This window comes from Trachemys scripta, chromosome 1 (assembly GCF_013100865.1).
Source record: "Trachemys scripta elegans isolate TJP31775 chromosome 1, CAS_Tse_1.0, whole genome shotgun sequence".
In the NCBI taxonomy this organism is placed as follows: domain Eukaryota; kingdom Metazoa; phylum Chordata; order Testudines; family Emydidae; genus Trachemys; species Trachemys scripta.
In genome coordinates, this window is record NC_048298.1 from 122,976,870 (window position 1) to 123,003,005 (window position 26,136).

At 42.7% G+C, this 26,136-nt stretch overlaps 2 protein-coding genes across 14 annotated transcripts in view; one reads left to right on the top strand and one right to left on the bottom strand.

The window, feature by feature from the left end:
• FAM118A (family with sequence similarity 118 member A) overlaps positions 1-8,239 on the top strand; it is a 31,399-nt gene extending 23,160 nt beyond the window's left edge. For 6 of the 11 annotated variants that reach the window (XM_034784077.1, XM_034784023.1, XM_034784033.1 and 3 more), the window contains 2 exons: positions 5,381-5,464; positions 5,729-8,239. In XM_034784077.1, coding sequence (XP_034639968.1) covers positions 5,381-5,464; positions 5,729-5,853 — 209 coding nt within the window. In that variant the 3' untranslated portion in view covers positions 5,854-8,239. Of the gene's footprint in view, positions 1-236; positions 797-5,380; positions 5,465-5,728 lie in introns of those variants that run through there. The other 5 variants (XR_004647458.1, XR_004647459.1, XR_004647464.1 and 2 more) reach the window with 3 other exon arrangements.
• Positions 8,240-8,514: 275 nt separating this feature from the next.
• SMC1B (structural maintenance of chromosomes 1B) overlaps positions 8,515-26,136 on the bottom strand; it is a 62,152-nt gene continuing 44,530 nt past the window's right edge. For all 3 annotated transcript variants that reach the window (XM_034783991.1, XM_034783982.1, XM_034783999.1), the window contains 4 exons: positions 15,176-15,327; positions 14,859-14,928; positions 9,468-9,578; positions 8,515-9,127 (listed from right to left, as the gene is read on the bottom strand). In XM_034783991.1, the coding sequence (XP_034639882.1) occupies positions 9,017-9,127; positions 9,468-9,578; positions 14,859-14,928; positions 15,176-15,327 (444 nt within the window). In that variant the 3' untranslated portion in view covers positions 8,515-9,016. The remainder of the gene's footprint in view (positions 9,128-9,467; positions 9,579-14,858; positions 14,929-15,175; positions 15,328-26,136) is intronic.

The following is a 26,136-nucleotide window of genomic DNA, read 5'->3' on the forward strand; positions in this document are numbered from 1 at the left end:
AGTTCTTTTCTCTGCTTCCACAATTGGAATGTGGCTCGGGAAAGAATACAGCCAGGTAAATAACTTCAGTTTAGGTGTCAGTCTGATATTGCAGTGAGACCAGAGAGCAGGTACACAGCCCTGCTCTATCTGTCACTAGGAGAAGTATGGTGACATTCCCCACGGTGTGTAGAAAAGGGTAAGAATTTCTCTGAGCTGTGGAATGGCTCTGATTTGCTTTGTGTCCTCTTCCTCAGGGGACTGATCCTTTCTTCTCTGCAGAGGAGTCTACCTCAGGAGTCTGCATAAGCTTTAAAGACTGATGGGGCTGATAGTCCACAGCAGCCCCTGAAGCAGTCGGGCTTCATGGCTTGCTCCATGAGATTCTGTTTTAAGTGCAAGTCGCAGGCCACATGAGTCCTGTTTAAAGGAGCAATATTCCTACACACAACCAACAGCCTGGGTGTGTGTGTTCGTTATTGTGGGGTGGCTAGTCCCACTGACAGTGCTTTTAAACCCTGGTGAGGGTATAGTACTATATAACACAGCCTAAACCTAGCTAACAACTATAGGGTCCTAACTATTTAAAAATAACTTCTGAAAACGTGAGAAAAATACCATATGGGAAGCTCTGACTCTAGCTGCAGGAGGTGAGACAGCGCTGGGGGCGATGGTGGAAATGATGGCACTACCATTCTTAAACAGCCATGGTAAGGGCTGTGGGCTACAGTGTGTAAGCACATTGACAGAGCCAGACGAGTACCCAGAAGTCACCTCCTACAAGACAGGCCCAACAAAGAAAATAACAGAACACCACTAGCTGTCACCTTCAGCCCCCAACTAAAACCTCTCCAGCGCATTATCAGAGATCTACAACCTATCCTGAAAGATGATCCTTTACTCTCACAGATCTTAGGAGACAGACCTGTCCTCACTTACAGACAACCCCCCAACCTAAAGCAAATACTCACCAGCAACCACACATCACTGAACAAAACCACTGACCCAGGAACCTATCCTTGTAACAAAGCCCGATGCCAACTCTGTCCATATATCTATTCAAGTGACATCATCATAGGACCTAATCACATCAGCGATACCATCAGGAGCTCGTTCACCTGCACATCTACCAATGTGCCAGCAATGCCCCTCTGCCATGCACATTGGCCAAACCGGACAGTCTCTATGCAAAAGAATTAATGGACACAAATCTGACATCAGGAATCATAATACTCACTCAAAAACCAGTGGGAGAACACTTTAACCTGTCTGGCCATTCAATGACAGACCTGCGGGTGGCTATCTTACAACAGAAAAACTTCAAAAACAGACTCCAACGAGAGACTGCTGAGCTGGAATTGATATGCAAACTAGACACAATCAACTCAGGATTGAATAAGGACTGAGAATGGCTGAGCCATTACAAACATTGAATCTATCTCCCCTTGTAAGTATTCCTCACGCTTCTTATCAAACTGTCTATACTGGGCTAGCTTGATTATCACTTCAAAAGTTTTTTTTCTCTTACTTAATTGGCCTCTCAGAGTTGGTAAGACAACTACCACCTGTTCATGCTCTCTCTCTGTGTGTGTGTGTGTGTGTGTGTGTGTATATCTCCTCAATATATGTTCCACTCTATATACATCTGAAGAAGTAGGCTGTAGCCCACGAAAGCTTATGCTCTAATAAACTTGTTAGTCTCTAAGGTGCCACAAGTACTCCTGTTCTGTCCTGTAACTGTCGCTCCTATAGGTATTGCTAGGTAATGGTGATGTGGGGGTGCTGAGTGTCTGCACCGTGTAGGGAATACATGTCTGCAACCACAGAAGCCTGGACAAAAGCAACACTGGGTAGAACTTGTCCAGTCTCTTTCTTACCAAGAACACCCAAAAAAAATTCCTCAGGAAAAAGTAAAGCTGGCTTTCACTGACTGCTTTCTAGTTCAGGGAGAAGGGGGAAGATAAGATGGATGCATCAGGAGAACTTGAAAATCAATGTGGGAAGACTGTTTTGAGAGCCTATCAAATGTAGACTTTTTAAAATTTGATTTGAAAGGCTTGAAAACTGGAAAAAGTTCTATTTTTATGGAGAAAATAGGGTAGAAATCTCAGGTTGGTTTGAGAGGTGGGTTTTTTTTTTTTTTTCTTACCTTTTTTGGTCACGGTACACAAAGGCATCTTATTGAAGGGTTGAACTAACCATGTCAGAAATAGTAGAGAAACCACCAATCCACTGGACTACCCTTCTCTCAGTTGTACAGATTCTGATGCTTTTGCTGATGCTCCAGTATGTGATTTGCCCTTTAAAAGTGGGAATGCCATTTAAAAAAAGAAAACATTAGCGGCTAAGGAGCAGGGGAAGAGCAGAGCTGGATGTGAGCAATCATGCTTGAAGTCCCTTGCTCATACTGTAATCCTCTAAGCTTTAAAGCCTTGCTGAAGTGGTTTTACAGCTGTGCAACATCATGGTGCACTCTCCTCCCTACTGCTAACATTTTAGTGCACATAGCCATTAACCTTGTTGTTGGAGAGGGCAGGCCAATGGTATGAACCAGACACTTACGCCAATGTCCCTTTGATGAAAACTACTCCTGGGTTCAATAAAATAGCCGGCTCAGCTGATCTGACATATGAAACCCTTTTGGGACTGCCACCTGATGTACCTAGTCTTCCTCTGAGTTCATTTTCTCTGCCAGCTTGGGACTTCAGTACCTTGCCTTGTTTGAGCCAGACATACTTGCCTGCTGCAAACACAGATCCAAGTCTGAACCATGTCCCCCACAAGCTGCAGGCGTAACTGAAAACAGCTTAAGAAGTGCTCCTGTCTCCAGCACTCAGATACCCAGCTCCCAATAGGGTCCAAACCCCAAATAAATCCATTTTACTCTGTATAAAGCTTATATGGGGTAAATTCAAAGTGTTCACCTTCTATAACACTGATAGAGAGATATGCACAGCTGTTTGCTCCCCCCCCCAGCTATTAATACATACTCTGGGTTAATTAATATACAAAAAGTAGGATTTAAGTGGTTCCAAGTAATAAGACAGAACAAAGTAAACCACTAAACAAAATAAAACACAAGTCTAAGCCTAATACAGTAGGAAATTAAATGCAGGCAAATCTCACCCTCAGATGTTCCAATAAGCTTCTTTGATGTGGACTAGGCCACACTTAAGGGAGCACAGAAAAGAGGGTTAACTGACATAAGCATGCCCACAGTATGGGCCAGACATGCTATTAACTGAGGAACACAGTGAAAGGAGTGGGAAAGTGTCAGGTGTCTGAGGGAACAGTGATTCTGTTCCCCCTCTGCACAAAACCCTCAGGTTGCCCTGATGTATTTAGGGTTGTTTTTTTTTTTTTTTTTTTTTTTTTTAAACAGTAGCTTCAGTGTCTGAGTTGTTGGCAGAGAGAGGAGACTGGAGTTCAGACCAGGCAGCACCACAACTAGGATTAGCTAATGCCCTTTCTGGAACAACTGGGCCGGAACACCTGGTTGCTGTGGCAGACTGAAAGGAGTGGGGCATTCAGTCCTTTGTTTTCTTCCTGCCCCTTTGACGTACCAGCCTCTTGGAGACATTCCTGGATACCATATTTCACCCCAGGCAGAAGGAAAAAAATAGCCAAGGACCTCTGGCTTGTTGCTTCCTAAAGACCAGAGCTTGCTGCTGAATTTCTACTCCCAAGTAGCGCCTGCTGGAGTCAGCGCTTGTTGCGGTTTCATTTTGGGCTAAAACACCAAGTAGCCAGCAAAACAACTTTCTTGGAGACTCTGTAAAGCAAGATGCTCCTGCTGAATTTCTACCCTAAACAGCTTAAGGCTTTCTTGCCATATAGTGGAGTGCGGGAGGTGGCATACTACTGCACAGCTGGGCCGTGAGCAGGAGCCTGTTGGATCCTAACTGGTCCTGCTACACTGCTGTTTTCTCATCCCATACTGGTTTCCTGCAAACTCCTGTTCTCAAAAATTCTCTCCCCAGCAGGAGGCACTAAGCAGAGAGGAACAAATAAAAAGTATAATGGAAAAGATTCTGCTCATCAACAGAGAAGAGGCCTAGAGCAGTGCTTTTCAAACTTTTTTTCTGGCAACTTAGGGCTGGTCTACACTGCGGGGGGGAATTAATCTAAGATGCGCAACTTCAGCTACGAGAATAACGTAGATGAAGTCGACGTATCTTAGATCGATTTACCTTGGGTCCTCATGGCGTGGGATCGATGGCCGTGGCTCCCCCGTCAATTCTGCTTCCGCCTCTCGTTCTGGTGGAGTTACGGAGTTGACGGGGAGTGCATTCGGGGATCAATTTATCGCATCTAAATGAGACACGATAAATCGATCCCCGATAGATTGATTACTACCCGCTGATCTGGCAGGTAGTGAAGATGTACCCCCTGTTGAAGAAAATTGTTGATGCCCTTGACCCAACAGAGCTGGGAATGAGGGGTTTGGGCTGTGGGAGTGGCTCAGGGCAGGGGTGGAGGGTTGGGTTGTGGAAGGCATCTGGGCTGGGGCGTGCAGGCTCTGGGGATGAGGGATTGGGGGGGCTAGGGCAGGGGTTTGGGGTGCAGGAGGCATTTAGGGCTCTGGGCTGGGGATGCAGGCTCTGGGGTGCAGGAAGGGGCTTAGGGCTGGGGCAGGGGATTGGGGTGCAGGCTTACCTTGAGTGGCTCCCGGTCAGCAGTGTAGCAGGGGTGCTAAGGCAGGCTTCCTACCTGTCCTGGCACTGCGGAGCACCCCAGAAGCAGCCAGCAGCAGGTCCAGCACCTAGCCGGAGATGCACAAGCAGCTCCACATGGCTCTTGTCTGCAGGCACCACCCCCAGCCTGCAGTGCAGAGCTGGTGCTTGGGGTGGAGGTAGTGCTCAGAGCCCTGGAGCCGGACCTACTGCTGGCTGCTTCCAGGGCAGAGCACGACGGCACTTTTAATGGCCTGGTTGGCTGTGCTGACCAGAGTCGCCACAACCCAGTCCCCTACATTTCGCAACCCAGTACTGGGTTGTGACCCACAGTTTGAAAAACACTCACCTAGAGGAACTACCTGCTAAAGTGGAGGTGAAATAGTGGAGAGGTGGAGGTAATTAGTTCTCTGAACAGCTCCACCTGCTAGCAGTACATTGTAAAGCAACAGGTATTTTTAAAACCGTGTTTGGAGGATGAGAATAACCCAGCTGTAGTGGATGAGGGAGCACCAATTGTCCACAAGCCAAAGGAGTACAGTGTCACTCCCTGCACAACAGAAGTCAGGATCTTTGGTTACAAGACCCAAATATAAGAGCTTCCAGCTGGACCAATACTACTTATGTGTAGCTTAATGTGATGTTTGAAATAATGTGTTTAAAAATAATACAAGAAGGATTTTAATATAGCTGTATCTATTTTTTAATTCAAGTTTTCTGTTTTTCAGGGACTTCATGTGTGGACTGTGCAAAGAGGAAGTTAGGAGAAAATGACTTGGATCTTTCTAAGAGAGTCAAACAATCTGATAATGGTATTCTCACCCCCTAATAAATAATCTTAAAATTCCAAGATGCTTAAAAATAATCTCTGAAAAGTTTTCAGAGCTAATTATTTCCAGGATTTAAGTGGACTAAAAAGTTCAAAATCTCTCAATACATTTCTAGGGGGTGCAGGGCAGTTTAAATACTAACTGGATTAGATCATTGGCAGATGGCTGCTATTTCTTGTATAGTCAATTTATTACAAATCTATGAGTGACTTACATTTTTTTTTTTTTTTTTTTGGTTCTCATCAGTTGATACCTCTGCTGGTGACCTGGGCATTGTAAAGAAGTTTGAAACACAAGTGCAGGGCAACTGCGCAGGACCACCGGAGGGGGAAGCAGAGAACTGGGCTCTCAGTACTCCAGAGTTTCAGTGACTTTCTCTACCTGGCATTGACTGTAACAACCCTGCTTCCTGGCAAGAACAACAACTTGGAATGGCATTAAGAGTTTACCTTCATATACCATAGTAGCCTGCTGCTCTTAGCAATTTTTTCTTGCCCAGAGTGAACTATTCTCACTATTACTAGTCCCAGTCAAGAGCAGGGAGTAACTGCTAAAAGCTGTTAGAAACTAATTTAATAAATAAAACTAACGTTCTGACTGTACCCTAAGGTTAAAGTAAAAGTTTTAAAAATAGACAAGGATTCATTTCCACATCACCACAAAAAGGCAGTGTTAAATATACCTAAACTAAAAGTTGGAGAAGGCTGGGGTTCAAACACTTGAAAGTGAAACTGACACAGACTATAAAGAGAGATTTTAAGTAGAAAGTAAGGTTGAAATTAAGTTATTTTTAAGAACTGCAAACAAGGGTAGCACATTGTGTGTGTCGTCATTCTGACAACTTGCTTGCATATTTTATTTCTTCCCCACCCACCCCCTTTTTCATCTATTTTCTTATTCCTGGTTCCTCTTCCAAGCTGCTTTATGTGGGCATGCCCCTGCACCTTCGACTGAATCAATTAAGCTCCATATGCCCAGAGGGCTGTCAGCACAAAGCTGCTTACAAGATCTGAACCTTAAACTGTAAGCTCCTTGGAGCAGGCACCATCTTCATATTTTATAAAGCACAAATATCTGACCTATTCTATGAATATTTCATTTTTCACTTGTCATCTGGTATCTTTTAGTATCACTTAACATTGGGGGAAATGAAAATATAAATGAAAGTGGCCAGCAACATACAGGCTGTTCTTTATTGACTGGGATTCACTTCACTACTTACTATACTTTGGAATGAAAATATTTCAGTTTGTTTGAAGGACAGGACATGCTTTTGGTATTTCAAGTAGAGATTACGGGGATGTTTTCATTGCTGCATAGTTAAAGCAGGCCACTATCTAATTATGTGCAGTAGAGAACTGCTACAAACCCCAGCTCATCAAGGCTTTAACCACTTTGACTATAGTCAATGTGACTACTCCATATGCTTAAAGTAAAACACGCTTAAGACCCTTGCTGAATCCTGTCCTTAGACTACCAAATTTAAATTCTATTATGAGAGCTTAGATTTCACATTTTTATGAGGGGGTGTCCTGTAAAACTTGTTAGTTTCCCCCAAAATTGTGTTGCCCTGGAGCAAACACATTTCTTTAAATGAAATTCTAAAGTGTTACAAAAATTAATATTTCTTTAATCAGCCTCAATCAGATACCGATGGCTGATTAAGTGGCTGGATTAGGCTGTGCTTTTTGCACCCATTTTCCTGAAGCTGCTGCGAGCACACTATAGTTTTGAGGTTGTTTTAACACAGCCGTCAGAGGTTAAAATTAGTGCAATACACTTTTATTGAACTCTATTCTATGGTACTTTTATGGCTCCGATCATCATAGTATCTGAGCATCTCATCCATTCAGTTGGTTCCTCAGATAAAACCTATTTAACTTGTCTTTTAGTTTTCCCAGGAGCAACACTACATAACTGCCTTTCCACTGCACATGCAAACACACATTTAAACTTAGCATTGATTTGATCTGAAGTGTTTTTAAATCACAAGTAAATTTAATTTTGCTTTTTTTAAACAGGTAGCACTGGAGACTCTTCAAGTGTAAACACCACTGAAAACTGCAACTTGTAAAACAGCCATTCTTGCCTTAGTGCCATACAATTGCACTGTGAAAAATGCACATCGCAGTAGTGATGAGATCTCTTTACAATTCAATGTATGCATATTAAAAGCAGAGTTGCTGTGTGGCCCATTATGGAAGCTACTGGCAGTAGAATATGCATGTTTCAGTTATCTTAAAAGGAGGGCTGACTTGCAACTGGCTCATGGAAATATATAGCTGAAAGGGATATACCTAGAAGGTGACTGTTCAGTGTGATGCATTCAGTTAATCAAAAAGTAACTTGCTTTGAAATCCTGTTTTGAATACGACTGAGTCTGGATTCCCAAGTGGAGGAAATAGGCCATAAACCTAGACATTCATTAAATGATGCAGCTGGCTCTACTAATGCTATTGTAGAAATTAATTTACTTTTTTGGTATTCTTTTATAATTTTTTTAAAATGGAAACTGGTGTATTTACTGAGAATTTTAGAGACAAGGTGGAAGGTAATAAGTTTATTGGACATGAGTAAGGGTATCACAATCTGGCCATAAAGTGTTATGATTAATATACCTTGTCTGCCAACTGTGCTGGCTGGCTGTTTGCTAAAAGGTAGGGGGAAAACCCACCAAGGAACAGTTTTGACTGGGGGAGAGGGGAAGCTGTACACCTCTTTGTGGCTTGGCAATGACGGGCAAACATTGCCATGTAATATGGAGCTAGTCACTCATCAGTTTCTGACCCTTACAGAACATGGCACCAGAAAGCTCTGGATTCAATTTCAGGAGAAATGTAAGATTGGTCTTTTACAAGTGTTGGAAACAGAATATAATGTCTCCTTCCCTAGAGTAGCTCTTTGAATATATACAGTTTACAAAAACATTAAGCTCCTAGAACTTGTATCTTTATATTTAACCTAACCACATCTGAAACCTTGTAGTGAGAATCTTCCTGATAAAAAGTAAAAAAATGCTATACATTTCAAGATTTTTTCCAACATTTTAATTCTCAATACTTTAACATTGAAAAGCTATATTTAACAGATGAGGTTTGCATTTTTTGACAGCAATCATATGAATTTAACATAGCATCCATATTCAAAAAGTCACTCATCATTCATCAGTTTTTATATTAATGGGACTTCATAGTTTATCTTAATGCTAACCAACAAGAACATACTTAAAGAGATTAGGCACTAGTCACTAGAATTTAGCCATTTCAGTAATGTCTTTCAAAAGCGTATTTTGAATTTGTAACGCAACAGGAACATGTACTCCATAAAACCCTAAACAAAACTAGGTCAAATAATACAATCATTTATTCTTCTCCAAATTCTAAGAAATGGCTCTGTGGGTTACGAAGCTATATTCTTGGACTTCTGTATAAGAATATTTAAAAGCAATATTCAAAAAGCTTACAAACTTGTCAGAAAGGTGGCTGTAGAAATCACAATTTTGTTATTCACAGATGGCCCTGAAACTTTCATGTTTTATTCCAGTGTGGAACTGTATCTGTGCTTCTCTTTTCGTTCACTGTCATCAATGTCTGGATACACAGTAAGATCCAGAGTCAGTACCTGACTAAACATGTAATCATCTTGCTGAAAGGAGGAAGAATCAAATCAGTTTACAAGCATATATTAAAAATAAGCATTATCTATAAGATGATGCAGTTACCAGAAGGACCAATTAACTATACATAGCTTGTTCTGGAACGCTATTAAACACTTACCAATGACTGTTCCTGAATGACAAACAATGCATTTGAATCACCCAGCTCTTGATATACTTGTTAGAGAATTTTTTTTAAATGAGCATTAAGGGGGAGTCATTTCTTAAGAAATAATTGGCTGTAGCTGGAATTTTTTTTAATAGTTTAATTGCTGTATGAAGTTAATTTGATTTAAATCAAGACAGAAAAATAACTAAGATTATTTGTACCTCTGGACAGACTCCAATTAATGCATCTGCTCTGGAATAAAACTCCTCCTTTAGAGAAATAACTATCATCTGACACTGTTCCTGTGCCTGCTCTTTGATGAAGCTTGATACCTTTGGAGAAAAGCCACAAATTTTAGGATAAGTGGGTTCTGTCAGATTTAAATCACAATTGATTAGGGAACAATGCTGAATTGCTCAGCAGACAGAATTCATTTATGAAATGGGCAGGGTAAAAGGGGGAATATAACCGGCCAAGAAAGACACTGTACATGATGTAGGTTCACAGTATGACCCCACAGGTTTGACCCTTTAAAAAATGTATATGAAAACAATCCACTTTAGAAATGTGACATTTCTAAAGTTAACGTAGCGCATTTTACTTGACAATGTTTTTAAGTTAGGAGAATTTCCATGTATAAGCCATAAATTTTACAGCTTGTTACCATTTACATAATGTGATACAGATTACAAATGCATATTACTGTGCAGTTTTACGTGGCAGAAAATGTTTTTCACTAGCTGTAAAATGTTACTGCATAGAGCTAAATTAAGAAGACATCATACCACAACAGAAGATAAAATTCTAAATGAAAATTAGAAGCAACATTTTTTAATCACACTTCTATGTGTACATTTTTATCCGCTATGTCATAAGTAGGCATAGTCATTGAAATAATTTTGAACTGAAGATTTTAAAACCTGACTAGTTTTCACAGTGACTGACCATAATCCATTCTGAAACTAACTTTATAAGGAGTTAGTATTATACGCACTTAAAGTTCCGGAAAGTTTCTTCTTTCAATTTTCAGTTTAAAGCCTTGTTACAGCAGAAGATCTCCAACAAGTTGCTACTAACCAGACCTTTCCCAAACTCTTTTGATCCCAATAAGTACTGTACATATACTAACCTGTTCATATGCAAAAAGTATATGCAGTATTTATTAAGCATATTTTTTCTATTTCCAAACAACATTATTTTCTGTAACAAACTCAAAACACTGGCAAATATATAAAGGTCCCTTCATTTGAAGGTGTCTCAGGTCTTTCTCATGGCAGGTAAGATCACCATTTACGGTTGAGGAAACTGAAGCAATGAGAAGAGTTGGAGTAGGCCTCAATATTGATACAAAATAGTTATTAATAAATTATTTTACATAATTACAATCTTGACTTTGCTCTTACTGAATTTTGCTACAATTATTTTCATACACTTGCTTAGAGAATGATAGCTCACATGCTTAGGTTTTGGTGGGATTTTTGGTTGCTTATTATATGAAATTATTACACTATTATTAGGGCCCTACCAAATTCACTGTCCACTTAGGGCACTTCATGGTCATAGGATTTTAAAAATCACAAATTTCATGATTTCAACTACTTAAATCTGAAATTTCACGGTGTTGTAATTATAGGGGTCCTGACCCAAAAAAGGAGTTGGGAGAGGGTTGCAAGATTATTGTAGGGTAGGGTTGCAGTACTGCTACCCTTACTTCTGTGCTACTGCTGGTGGCGGCACTGCCTTCAGAACTAGGCATCTTGAAAGCAGTGGCTGCTGGCCAGGATTCCAGCTCTGAAGGCAGAACCGCTGCCAGCAGCAGTGCAGAAGTAAGTATGGCAGGGTATGGTATTGCCACCCTTTCTTCTGCACTGCTGCTGGTGCGCGCTGACTTCAGAGCTAGGTGCCTGGCCAACAGCCACTGCTCTCCAGCTGCCCAGCTCTGAAGGCTGCGCAGACTTAAGGGTGGCAATACTGCGACCCCCCACACGACTTCCTTTTGGGTCAGGACCCTCAATTTGAGAAATGCCGGTCTCCCCCATGAAATCTGTATAGCACAGGGTAAAAGCACATAAAAGACCACATTTCACTTGGGGAGGGACCAGATTGCATGGCCCATGACGCGCTTTTCATGGCCGTGAATTTTGTAGGGTCCTACAAAGGTGAGTAACCCCTTTCTTTGAGTGATTGTCCCTAAGTGTAATGCACTTCAGCTGATTCACAAGCAGTGTCACTTAAAAAAGGTGTATGCCTGGAGTCCTAGGACACAGACTGCAGAACGGCTCTGCCTAGAGAAGCTGCAGCAGCAGCTGATTGCACTAGTCGCAGTGGCTCTCAAACTGTGGGTCAGGACCCCAAGTGGGTTGCGACCCCATTTTAATGGGGTCACAAGGGCTGGCTTAGATTTGATGGGGCCAGAAGCCAAAGCTCAAGCCCCACTGTCTAGGCCCGAAGCCTGAGGGCTTCAGCCTTGGGGGGCTGAGGTTACAGGCCCCCTGCCTGGGGCTGAAGCCTTTGTGTTTCAGCTTTGCCCCCAACCCCGGGGCAGTGGGGCTTTGGCCCCCCTACCTGGGGTGGCAGGGATCGGGATAGTAATTTTTGTTGTCAGAAGAGGGTCGCGGTGCAATAAAGTTCAAGAACCCCTGCACTAGTGCATAATTTCTAGCAAAGATAAGACCCAAACTCCCAATTTGCTGCTCTGCAGCTGTCAGTAATAGGTACATTTCAAAGGAAAGCTACCAATGCTGCTTAAGCTCTAGTTGAGTGTGCTCTCACACTGCACTTAAGGGAGACATTCATCTTGTAGTCAAATAGAATACACCCTCAATTCCACTTCAATAGTATCTGGGAGCAAATGGCCTCTCAGATGTTCCATGAATAATACAAAAAGACTAGGAGACTTCTGAAAAGATCTCTTCCTCTGCAGGTAAAAGGCAAGAGCCCCATGCATGTCCAGTAAGTTCATGCTGCCTCTTCCATGTTAGAATGAGGTTTTAAGGTAAAATGCAGTATTGGTCCCAGGATATGAGAGAGACAAGGTGGGTGAGGTAATATCTTTTACTGGACCAACTTCTGTTGGTGAAAGAGACAAGCTTGTGAGCTTCATCGAGCTCCTCTTCACGTCTGAGAGAAGAGGTCAGTGTAGCTCGAAAGCTTGTCTCTCTCACCAACAGAAGTTGGTCCAATAAAAGATATTACCTCACCCACCTTTTCTGTTTAAAGTAAAACACAGGTAGATAGAGACATAGTTGATGTGAAAGTCCGACACCTCCTGAGGGTGGAACTTCAGATGTAGTCTCATGGATACCTAGTCCTTGTGGAAAACTCAATAGGAAGGGTCAGCCATGAACACCTCTAGCTCCCTGACTCGTCTGTTACCTTCTTAGAGATGTAACGGAGAGCAGGATGCCAGGGGCACAAACGGTTATTTAGTAAGAGTTGATCCAACAAGATTCAAGTTGCAGACTGGTATACATTTTGTCACTGGAGAGAGGACTCAAAGAACTGCACCCTTATAGGAAGTGGAGGGTGACTGGATGGGAAAGTACAGAGCAGGTGTATGCCATACTGTGCTGGTTGGGGACATAGACCAATGCCAGCCACGCCACTAGCGGCCTGAGGAAGTCGCGCGTGCCAAACCACATAAGTACATCCTGCCATGTGACCCAGCAGTCTCTGGCAGGTGTGGGTGGTGGTGAACAGGTGGGCATGCAGAAATTAGATGAGGTCTACCATGGCTCAGACCAGAGTCTCAGGGAGGAAGGCTCTGGCCCAAGTGGAGTTGAGTACCACCACAATGAACTGTGTGTTGCAGTGGAGTGAGGGTTAACTTCCTATCATTTATTATTAGGCCCAGGTTGTGGCAGGTGGAACAGACCAGAGCGAGATACCTCCTCACATGATCCGAGGGCTGGCCCCTTAGCAAGGAATCGTCGAGGTATATGTAGATTTGGACCCCCAGACGTCACAGATAAGTGGTCACTGGAGCTTTACACTTGGTGAACACTCTCGGAGCTGATGAGAGACCAAAGGGCATCGCTGTGAACTGGAAATGGCGCTGGCCCAATGGGAAACAGAGGAAACACTGGAATATGGAAGTACGCATCTTTTAAATCGAGGGCGATGTACCAGTCTCCTGGATCCAGGCACGGGATGAAGGAGGCCAGGAAGACCATATGAAATTTCAACTTTTTGAGAGACTTGTTGAGGCGCTGCAGATCTAGAATAGGTCTAAGGCCCCTCTTTGCCTTTGGAATAAGGAAGTTGCAGAAGTAAAATCCTCTTCCTTCCATGCCTCTGGGTGCAGGAGGTTTTTGATCTCCTGAATGAAGAGTTGCTCGTGAGACGGGTCCATGAAGAGGGACGGGGAAGGGGGTTGGAAGGGTTGGTTGGCTACAAACTACAGGGTATAGCCCGATGAGACAGTGTCGAGCACCCAGCGGTCCAAGGTGATATGGGACCAGGCTGACCGAAAAGGGTGGAGGTGGACGGGGAACGGATCCAGTACAGTGACTGGGACATCGTCCTCGGGCACATCCTCAAAATGACTGCTTTAGGCTGCCTTGGTCCCTGGAAGGACTAGGCTGGGAAGGTTGACAAGACGACGACTGGTGGAATCACTTAAAACCCATCTTTCCCCTTCTTTTTGTAGGAGCCAGATCGAGGAGAACCCCAAGACCTCAATAACTGCAGAGATGGCGGGGGGCAAAATGGCTTTTTGGCCTGCTGAGAAGTATGTAGACCCAAGGAGCAGAGGGTGGCCTGGGAGTCTTTAAGACTGTGGAGCCTAGCATCAGTTAACTCCGAGAAAAGCCCTGTTCCCTCGAAAGGGAGGTCCAGCAGGGTGGATTGGCTCTCCTGGGACAGTCTGGAGGTCTGTAACCAGGAGCTATGCCTCATGGCTATTGCAGAGATGACCACCCTGGACACCGAGTCCATAGCATCCCAGGCCATCTGGAGGACCCCCTGGCTACCGACTTGCCTTCGTCTATTAGAGTGGTGAACTTCTCCGCCTAATCCTGTGGGAGGCTCTCTTTGAACTTGTCAACATAGTCGCACAGGTTGAAACTGTATCTGCCAAGTAGGGCCTGATGGTTAGATACCCTAAACTGGAGGCCTGCTGAACAGATCATGATGTCAACAATTCACAGATTAATCTCATGTCATACCCTTCTATTAAGATCTTCACGTAATTTGTACAACATTAAAATTACAGTTGTGGTTATATATTCAGCATATTATAATATTTCAGCACTACACATCTCAGACCCCTATCATACTTTGGCTCAACAGGCAGAGTTAAGGGTAGATTTAAAAAAAAAAATCTACCTGGAATTTCTTTTTTAATGCAATACAACTGTGATGAGGTGTCCACACCACGGAAGAGTGAAAGGGGTTAAGTCGGCTAGATAGGTTAATTAACTCCACAAGGGTGCACCTTTGGGTCAGGTGTCAGCCAGGTTACCTGAGCTTCTTAATCCTTTACAGGTAAAAGGATTTTGGAGTCTCTGGCCAGGAGGGATTTTATAGTATTGTACACAGGAGGGCTGTTACCCTTCCCTTTATAGTTATGACAATCTGTAAATTAATTTCAGATAACAGAAGGAATAACTTACTTTGCCAATGTTTGTGTTATCCAGTGCAGCATCCACTTCATCCAAAATAAAGAAAGGGGCAGGACGGAAACTTAAAAATAAGAGAGTCAATTAGTTTTATATAGATATACTAATATTTTGGGGATTTAGCTTGTCCCATAAAATTTTGACCAAGAAATAGTAATGTCAAGAACAGAATAGGAATGTAAAATACATTTTTGGACATAACAAATGTTCAAAATGCCTTCTGAAAATACTATGCTACATTTGTTTCCATACCACTGATGCTCAAAGATTAGTAAAAAGATGGTACTGTAAAATCTATTTCACCATATTACCTGTGTATTGCAAACACAAGAGCCAGTGCTGCCACAGATTTTTCACCTCCTGACAAGTTGTCCATTGGCATAAAGCGTTTTCCAGGAGCCACACAGTTATAGCTAATGCCTTCTAGATATGGTTCCTCAGGGTTCTCGGGACTGAGAAATGCCTGAAATACACATGCCCTAATATTTAGTTAATACTGAAACGTATGAAATGTTTAGCTTAGGGTTGCTATTGTTTGTATTTTAAAGTTTAAATATGACCTTTTTTACTGATTTGTAGTGAATAACTGTGTATCTGTATTTAAGAAAGACATTGCTAAAATGTGGTTCTAGAAAAATCTATCTTGTGAAACTTTTGGAATATGACAGACAACCCAATCAAAGAACCACCATTTAAGGCAGACTGACATCTTAGTCATATTTTCAACACTGTTCCTTATCTTTGTTACCAATATCACTTCAGGTTATTAAAGATACTCATTTTAAGAAAAAATCTCAATTTACTTTTCACTATCTGTTTAGTTTATTTCATTTTACTTGGACAATAAAATAAATTAAGTAATTTTCATATTTATAGGCTGTTACAAAACGAATAGCACCCATGCAAAGTGTTAAAAAACAGTTACCTGTCTTTTGTAACTCTTGTTCGAGATGTGTTGCTCATGTCCATTCCATTCTAGGAGTGTGCGTGCCCACATGCACATTTTTCGGAGATTTCTGCCTTAGTGGTACCCATAGGGTTGGCAGTGGTGCCCTCTGGAATGCTGTGCTCATGCATCAGTATATTAGGCACTGCCGGCCCGATGCCATCTCAGTTCCTTCTTGACGACAACTCCAACGGTGGAGTAGGAGGGCGGGTAATGGAATGGACATGAGCAACACATCTTGAACAACAGTTACAAGAGGTAGGTAACCGTTGTTTCTTCTTTGAGTGCTTGCTCATGTCAATTCCATTCTAGGTGATTCACAAGCTGAATCCACTGAGGTGGGCTCGGAGTTCATAGTCATGTGGTTTGCAATACTGCTTTACTGAAGCCAGCATTGTCTTGGGCCTGCTAAGTAAGTGCGTAATGAGATGTAAATGTGTGGATGCACAACCAGGTAGCGGCCCTGCCGATATCTTGAATAGGCACTTGGGCCAGGAAGGCCGCTGCCCAGGCTTGTGCCCTAGTCAAGTGAGCAGTTACAATCGCCAGTGGAGGCACTTTCACCAGATCATAACAGAAACAGATGCAGGCGGTGATCCATGATGAAATTCTCTAGGCAGACACTGGAAGACCTTTCATCCTGTCTGCTGCTGCAATGAACAACTGCGTCAACTTACAGAACGGCTTAGTCCTTTCAATGTAAAAGGCTATTGCTCTCCTGACAGCCAGAGAGTGCAATTTGCACTCCTCTTCTGACTTATGAGGTTTTGGAAAGAAGACAGGTAAGTATATGTCCTGGCTTGTTTGAAATTGCGAAACTACCGTGGGCAAGAAAGCTGGGTGCGGTTGCAGCTGGACCTCGTCCTTGTAGAATACCATACAGAGTGGCTCCAAAGTAAGCATCCTAATCTCAGAGACCCTGTGGGCAGACATTATTGACACCAAGAAAGAAGCCTTGCAGGAAAGCAGAAGGGAGCAGGAAGCCAAAAGCTCGAAGGGGGGACCCATGAGTCGTGACAGCATGAGATTCAGGTCCTAAGGAGGGACAGGGTCATGGATGTGGGGATAGAGTCGCTCCAGGCCCTTCAAAAAAGAACCATCATGTCATGGGTGAAGACTGACCTGCCCTGGAACGGAGGATGGAAGGCTGAAATAGCGGCCAAGTGGACCTTAATCAATGAAAGAAACAAGCCCTAGAGCTTGAGATGCAGAAGGTAGTCCAACACTGACTGCAGCAAGGCCTGCTCGGAGTGGATACCCTGGTCCAAACCCCAGAACCTTTTCCACTTGGCCAGGTAGGTCACCCTGGCCGAGGGCTTTCTGCTACCCAACAGTAACTTCTGGATAATGGACCGAGTACTCCTGTTCTGCATTCAGCCACATAGCAGCCAAGCTGTCAGATGCAGCGCTGCCAAGTTCGGGTGCAGAAGATTGCTGTGGTTCTGGGACAGCAGAACTGACCAGAGAGGCAGCTGCAGCGGGGTGGCCACTGAAATGTCCAACAGCGTGCCGAACCAGTGCAGGTGAGACCAAGCCAGGGCTATCAGGATTACCTTCACCTTGTGCTGTCTGATCTTCATGAGAACTCTGTGGATTAAGGGCACTGGTGGGATTGGGAAGGCATACATCAGAGCCCCCTGACCACTGGAGCAAAAAGGCATCTGACAGGGAGCCTATGTCAATCCCCTGAGTTGAGCAGAACACCTGACACTTCCTGCTCTGTCAGGATGCAAACAAGTCCACCTGGGGGGCGGGTGGCACCTTTGGAAGATCACTCCATCCAGAGGTGGTCAGTGTGATCACTTGTGGTGAGAAGAGAAGGACCTGCTGAGGTGATCCACTAACACGTTTCTGGCCCTGGGAAGGTGCGCAGCCATAAGATGAATGGCATGCTGCACACAGAAGTCCCAGAAATGGAAAGCTTGTTGGCAGAGGGCTGACGATTGGGCCCTGCCTTGCTTGTTGATGTAAAACATCAAGGTGGTGTTGTCTGTCAGGATTTGTACCACCTTGTCCTTCAAGCAAGGTAGGAAAGAATGCAGTGTTTAGCCCAGAGATACAATGCCAAGCACCCAGCGGTCTAAGGTGACTCGTGACCAGGCCAACTGGAAGGGATGTAGGCGGTTGTGCTCCTTTTGAGTTCTAGGACAAAAATTCTTTCAAATATGACACTTGACCTTCACACGCAACTCCCTCAAGCACCGTAGGCAGCTGCTATGGGGGGTCGCTAATATGCATAGATTTGTTGCAGGCAGAACAAGGCTTAAAACCTGGAGACCACTGCATGCCCCGCCTGGGGCTAAGATCCTGCTGGGACTCTAATTTACTAACTAACACTACTTAACACCTACTTACTGACTAACTACTGTAAACAAACTATGTACAAGACAAACAAGCATGAGAGATAAAGAGAAAAAATGCTATCCACTTGCAAGTCAAGGGGAAGGCACTCCAACCAACCATCACAGGTGGTAAGAAGGAACTGAGAGGGTAAAGAAGTTTTTAATACTGAAACCATGAAATCTCTGTCTCTCACTGCTCCATTCTTCTATTGAACATAAATGTTAGGCTTCTGTCTAAAATTTTTCTCTTGCCTGAACTCTCTTCTTCTCCTCAGGAGATCAGACTGTCTTATCTTCAGCTGCTCCTCACTGCTCAACACCAGATACTTGCCTCACAGCCTCGTTTTAGGCATTTTAGAGGTCCCCAAGCTTAGCTGACTTCCTTGGAGATGGAAAAGGCTTTTGAAAGAACTGAATGCAGATATTTTCCAGAGGTTCTTCACAAATTTTACTTTAGCAGTAACTTCCTCAAATTGGGAGAATTCATGGTTTCTTACCTGAAAACTTTCCCTTCTTTGAAGGGAAAGATCCAAAGATTGACAATGGGTCATTGCCTGTCTGTACCTGCAGGGGGCAGAAAAAAAGCTAGGTGGATAGCTGATGAGGGACTAGTCCCCACCTTCAGGAGACCACCTCAGTTTCAAGATGCTTCCACCACTAACTCCTGTGGACTATGAAACTAAAAAACCCCAACTCTCTCATCTTGCGAAAAATATTCAACAAGAGAACATTACGAACAACAAGAACATTTTAACTACTGCAGAGAACTTTAAGCATGAGTTAAACAGATCTGCCTTTTTCAGGGAGGGACAGATCTGTTTGAAGAAAGGGAAATTTTCAGGTAAGCTGCCACAAATTTTCCCATTCTTTCTCAGGGCTAGGTCCACAGATCCTCAGTGTGGGATATTCTCAGCAATGACAAAATTCCTAGGGCGAGAACAAAATAATATCACAGAGAAAGGAATCCTCACAGAATGCAGGACCCACCTGTCAAAGACTGCATCATCTGAAGATGAATATCTATCTTGTAAAATTTAGTCAATGTTTACACAGATGACCAAGTTGCAACTTTACAGATTTCAATGCCCCTTCACTGCCCGTGTACTGAATGAGCTCTGGTGCCCACTGTTGGATTGGTGCCCTTGATATGCAAGGCCCTGATAGACTGTAGATGAGCCTCTGCTCACTGCAGCAATGATACTGTTCCTTTTGTAGATCCCTTAACCTGAGTCCTCTCCCCTTCCACTCAAAGGTTTATGTATGCCATCGCTGACATTGTCCGCCATTACCAGAAGACCACCATTCAGTAATACTGAAGCCAGTTGTTGAACAGCATATTTTATTGCCCTCATCTCTAGAAAAATGTATGCTCTTCTTTAGTTCCAAGAAGAACCATGTCCCTACAGCCATCGACTTCTCAGAGAATGCTTCCCATCCTTCTAGACTGGCATCTATTATGACAGATCTCTCTGGCTCGGCTATGGCCATCCTTCCTAAAATCAATCTGGGCTCATCCACCAATCCCAGGATTTCAATACGAGTGACGGAATGCTCACTTTCAGAGATGGAAAAGTCAGAAAACAGCAGGGAAGGGACAGCAGGAAACTCTGGAGCTTGCTCCTAGCACTATTCCTAGAAAACTCATTATGACATGATCATCCCTAGAACACTCATTAGGGGGCCTACGATGCCCTCAAAAGGGTAACTGCTGATCTGATCTTGCTCTGTATTTTGGCTGACAAAGATTTTATAGGCCTCTGAGTCTATCAACACTCCAGGATGAACAAGGCACTGAGATGGCTGAAGATAACTCTTTCCAAAATTTACTATAATCCATGCTGTTGTAACATTTGGATTGTTGCTTGAGTGGATCTCTCTTTGGACAGGATTCTGATTATAATGTTGTCTAGGAAAGAGTATATTTGTATCCTCATTTGCCTGAGAATAGCAACCAGAACACTGAGGATTTTCATGAATGCTTTAGGTGCAGATAACAGTACAAAAGGCAGCACTTTGTAGTGAAAATTATCCGTGCCATGAGTGAATTACAGAAATCTTCTGTGCACCTGGTGAACTGGCATATGAAGATAGGTCTCCTTCAAATCTACTGATGTGAGGTAATCCCTCTGGCAGATGGCCACCAGTATGGACTTAATCTCCAGACTGAATCTGATCTCCAATACTTCTCTGTCCTCCCCAGACCTCTTGGGTACCAGAAACAAAACTGAGTAGTGGCCAGAGAACATCTCTGCCTCGGGAACTCTCTCTATTACACTGATTCCTGAAAGATAATATACTAAAGACTACAGATCACACCTACTTTGCAGATTTGAAGATACCAGAGAAGAGAGAAAAATGATTTCAAAATTCTATGATGTACTCCCGTCAAACCACATTCAGCACCCATCTGTCCAATGTGGAGATAGGCCATTGGTCCTTGAATTTTAACAGTCCTCCCCTTAGGTATTGCTCGTTGGAACTCTCCTGACTGTAGTCATAGATTGTTTCTAGTGTTGGAATTTACACTGCAGGAAGACTGGTCTCTCTCCTTTCCAGGCTTAGACTTGTTCTATTTAAGTATGGAAGGCAAGACTACAACAAAAAGTAGAGGAACAGCCACAGAAAGGATATTTAGACCTGAAATAAAGCCAGCTATCCCTTTTCCCAGATTTGGAGTTGAGAGTTTTGTCACATTTTTTTTTATTTATCTGAAGAGAAATAAAATAATTTTTTTTTAATCTGCTTTGTCTAATGGTTCCCCAAATAACCAACCTTCTAAATATTTTGAAGTTGCTAACGTGATTTTGTCTGGTCTGTCGCCCTTCCAGAGGTGCCATCAAGTCACTACATTTGTCATAACTATAAAGGGAAGGGTAACTGTCCTGTGTACAGTACTATAAAATCCCTCCTGGCCAGAGACTCCAAAATCCTTTTCCCTGTAAAGGGTTAAGAAGCTCAGGTAACCTGGCTGGCATCTGACCTAAAGGACCAATAAGGGGACAAGATACTTTCAATCTTCGGTGGGGGAAGGCTTTTGTTTGTGTTCTTTGTTTGGGAGTGTGTTCGCTCTCGGGACTGAGAGGGACCAGACATCAATCCAGGTTCTCCACATCTTTCTAAACAAGTCTCTCCTATTTCAAACTTGTAAGTAAATAGCCAGGCAAGGCGTCTTAGTTTTCCTTTGTTTTCTCAACTTGTAAATGTACCTTTTACTAGAGTGTTTCTTTGTTTGCTGTACTTTGAACCTAAGACTAGAGGGGAGTCCTCTGAGCTCTTTAAGTTTGATTACCCTGTAAGGTTATTTCCATACTGATTTTACAGAGATGATTTTTACCTTTTTCTTTAATTAAAAACCTTCTTTTTAAGAACCTGATTGATTTTTTCCTTGTTTTAGATCCCAGGGGGGTTGGAACTGTATTCACCAGGAGTTGGTGGGAGGAAGGAGGGGAATGGTTAATTTCTCCTTGTTTTAAGATCCAAGGGGTTTGGATCTGTATTCACCAGGGAATTGGTGAAGGTCTCTCAAGGCTACCCAGGGAAGGAAATTAGCCTTGGGATGGTGGCAGCGGACCAGAGCTAAGCTGGTAGTTAAGCTTAGAAGTTTTCATGCAGGCCCCTACATTTGTACCCTAAAGTTCAAAGTGGGGATACAGCCTTGACAACATTGGAGGCCATAGCATGTACTGAAAACACAGAAGCACCCCTGGTTGCATCAGCTATGAATGCTGAAGGCACTAAGATGTTCATTAACTCTGAACCTAACTGAAGTGATTTCTTGGCTGTTTTTGGCCAGTCTGACTCCTAAACAGTTTGTCCAGGTGAGTACTGCTCTTGCAAAACATGGTGCTGCAGCAGAAGCCTCCAGAGAGGAAGATGAAGCCTCATTATGGCATAGTGATATTTCCAGTCTGCAGTTATTGGGTTCTTTTGGGGAAAAAGTCCCTCTCCTTTGGGACAGCAATGACTGACTAGTTCCAATAAACTGTCTCTCTTCCCACAGTAGACAGAGCAATCTGCTTTTTGCTATGGTGCATGCTGTAGAATTTTTTTGGCATGCCTGGACAATCTCACAGACTTTGTTGGTGCTTCCCATTCAGCCTTAATTACCTTCCCCCAAAAGACACAAAGGGGAACGTGTGGTTCAGATTTTGAACAAGTTGGGGAAAAAACTTTTATAATTTCTATACTAGTCCTCTCTTCTTCCACCACAATTTTTTTTCTCACTAGCTCATCCGACTGAATACCCAAGTATCTAATCAGCTTCTGTAACTTCATCTCAGATAATTCAGTTGGCAAAAGATCCTCTTGCTTCACTTCATCCTGCAGCTCAGACTCTGAGACTGAATTAACCTTCCTCTTGTGAAGATGATCCTAACTTTCCTCTTGACTTCTTTATTCCTCTCTTGGACTTAGGTTGAACAGATTTTCTAGCTTTTTTTTTTTGGACAATGCTCAGAATGAAAACGAATTGGAGGAGGAAGATGAAAAAGAACCAGATGTAAACAATTTATATTTCTTTTACTATGCTTTTTCTTTCCACGTATAACATCTTGTGAAGAGAGCCATTAGCTCTGGCACTCTCTGGTGATGAGTCAGAGGAATTGCTGTCCATAGAAAAACAGGCCAGTTTTCTCCTAAGTTTGAGGTAATTTCTTGAACCCCTTTCTCCTTTAATTTTCACTCCTTAGGGGAGGTGACACTAGGAACCTGAGTCAGAAGAAGAGCCCTGCAAAACTCTTCTGTTAACAGGCATCTATTTATCTTTGCCCTTTTGAGTGTGGACAGAATCCCTGTAAGGGACACTGCAGCTGTTTCCTGGGGCTCACAAGATGGCAGCCTCTACAGTAAAGGTATTTTTCATGCCAAATCCAAGAGCTCCATAGCCTAAGAGGGAATTTCTTCCTGAAGGAGATTGCTATCTTCTCCTCCTCTCCATGCAGAATTCCGGACTTCCCCTAGGGCTAAGGAAAGGAGACCAAATTGCCTGACGGGAGAGGGTGGGACTGATGAGACATGCACTGTGGGAGGGCATACACACAAATGGTCTTTTCGGCCACTCCATGCTCTGCCCATGGCAGATTCAGCTGGTCCCGCTTATGGTTTCCCTGTGCCAGGCTGCTACCCTGATGTAACTGCCTCTGGTTGCTGAAGGGCTCTCAATTTTTGTGCCATCCTTCAAGACATTTGCAACCTGGCTATCAGACTCCTTGCTGGTGGGGGAACTCCTGGATCAGGATAAGGCAGACAAAGCAAAACCTTTCCAACCCAGTGAATGAGGCAGCTGCACCAGGCACAAACTTCTCCTTTTGCAGCATTTGGCAGGAATACAGAGCAGGAGGAACACAGCCTTGCTCAGTTTCCTGTTTGGACCTTTCTTGTCCAACCTCTTAGCCTGCAACCTGAATAGTTGGGGGATAGGAGGCAACAACTGTGACAATTCCAGACAGGAGACAACTTGTGTCTTCAGATTTCTCTTAATTCTGTCTCTTACAAGCAATGCTGATACCACAGACCCACCAATAGCTATAGGAGGGGGGGGGGGAAAAAATGAGGGGAACTCCAGAAGGTGGGGGCTAGTCCCTCAGCTATCCAATCAGCTTTGATTTTTCCCCCTACAGCTACAGACAGGCTATGACTCACAATGAGGATCTGTGGACCAGACCTCAAGAGAGAGGAAGTCAGATTTTGTATGCTTCTCCTAGAGCTGCTGTAATGACCAATAAGTTTTCCTTTGATGATTTTACTTGAGAGGGAGACAAGACAGGGATGCCTGCTTTCTCCCTTACTCTGACATTGCTAAGCAATTTACTTGAGTCACTTGCTCTTCAGTCCTTTGAGAGTTTTCAGGCAGACAGTCACTCAGAGTCAATCTTACATGCAGCTGCTGCTGCTATGACAGCATGTCATCTCTTGAAATATCCACTTCAAATTTAAGACAAACAACTGACCAATTAGGTCAATTTTCAAAATTCATTTTCTTACATTAGAAGTATTATCTATGTAAACCTGATCCTCTATCCTGGCAAGCATTTTCTCCTTTTTCAGTGCAAGTAAAATGGCACCCTCTACCTAGATGTCTCCACTCCAAGTAGGTTTTCCACTCCGTGCTCTTGCAACTTTGTTCAGTGCTTAATAAAATTAAAAATGACCTATTAAGATAGTTCCCTCTTCCCTCTCTGAGTGAAAATTACAATATTCCCTAGATGTAGAGAGTTTACAGTAAATAGTGTATTTGTTTCTAACTGGAGGGAGATCTTTGACTTGAAGACAGAGAACATAGCTGTCATCTGCCATGACAGATATCCATGTGTGTTTTAACAGACTTCAAACAGTCTAAAATGAGAGATGCCTTGTATTTCTCTGTCTGATTATACATGTGTCAGCTCTGTTTTATAAAACACTGGCTGGGAGATAAGGAAATTTATACTTTTCTATGTAGTGAAGAGAGGTTTACTTTTCCCGACCCAATTGTCTAATTCCCTTTTTTGAAAGCACATAATCAACTTAAATCCTTTATTCAGAGCCCCTATATGGATTTGGAGAACTTTAAGTAACTTGCGAGGTAAAGTAGCTCTCTCACCAGTGTTACTTGTTTATAATAATTATGTTTCCCCTAAACTTGGCCGGCCCAGCTAAATTATGAAGGTATGCAGGAATTAAATACATTCCTTACGTTTTAGTTCATCCACCAACCTCTGCCATACCTCTAATCTGTCTTGCACTAATTTTTTTTAAACAAATGACAGAGTAAAATCTTGTTAAATGGCTGTAACATTTCTAAAAACAAAAAACAAAAAAAAAAAAAAACAAAAAAAAACAAAAAAAACCACACACACCACACACAAGAGCCATACAAGAGACTGTATAAAGTAAGTCAGAGTGTATATATCATTCCAACTCACTCTCTGTAGTACATCCGTTGCCGGATCTATACCACTATGTTTAAAATACAAGAAAGGGATTGCTAACTGCTATGCTACTGGTATAAGTTTGCACAGAGGCTTTCTCCACACGTTATTTTATAACTAACTGTTGAAGTGTGGTTATTCCAGATCTCCCACTCTTAATACTGCTGAGTGATCTCAACTTTAACTCCCTGGCCGCCTTCAATAAGAAGGGGTATGAACTTGGGTTTTATGAGGCCAGAAAGGATCTCTTACATGTTGGGCACAGGAAGATATCAGTTATCGCTGTGAAGATCTATGTTGTTAAATCTCCTGTATACAATTAAACTCTCACGTTCTCTCTGAGGGAGAAAAAGCGTGGAAAGTGTGTCTGTGGTATGGAGCAAAACCTGAATTCATTTGCAGAAATACTTAAAAATTTGCTGAACTTCTTGTGCACAAATTGTGTGGGAGATTTCCTGTAATTTACTTTGAAAGACTGGTAACATTTTTCTTTTGTAAGTTTCAGACATACATGCTGAATGACTGATGAGGAGTTAATACAGAGAAGCAATTGTTCTAGAGTTCTTTATAAATAAATATTCTGATATGAACTGGGTATGTGTAAGAGTGATTTTTTTCCCATTTATTTAGAGAAGTGTACGGAGTGCTAAAACAAAAATGTTAGGGTCAAGGTATCTAAAATAGTCTTGTTAACTGGTTATATGGATACTTGAATGTTGTGGATGCTTGCTATACTCACCACTAGATCTGTGAACCAATAATATTTATTTTAAAAACCAAAAATAGTGAATATACTTTACGCATCCTTCATGGTATTCCAGAAGTCTAAAATCAAATAAACAAACTCCCAAAAGAGCGAACGCATTAGTCCATCCCTCCCTTGCACAGAAGAAAGCTGCAGGTAAATGTAGACTGGTAGACGATATCTTTTCTTCATGTAATTGTGATTCTCCTAATGATCTTTGTCTTCTAGTCAGTTTGCATAAACTTCATGTTCAAGACTGAAACCATCACATATCTTTGGAGAGTAAAAAAAGTGAATTCTACTGTTCTAGTTAATGAAACTTTCACTATTA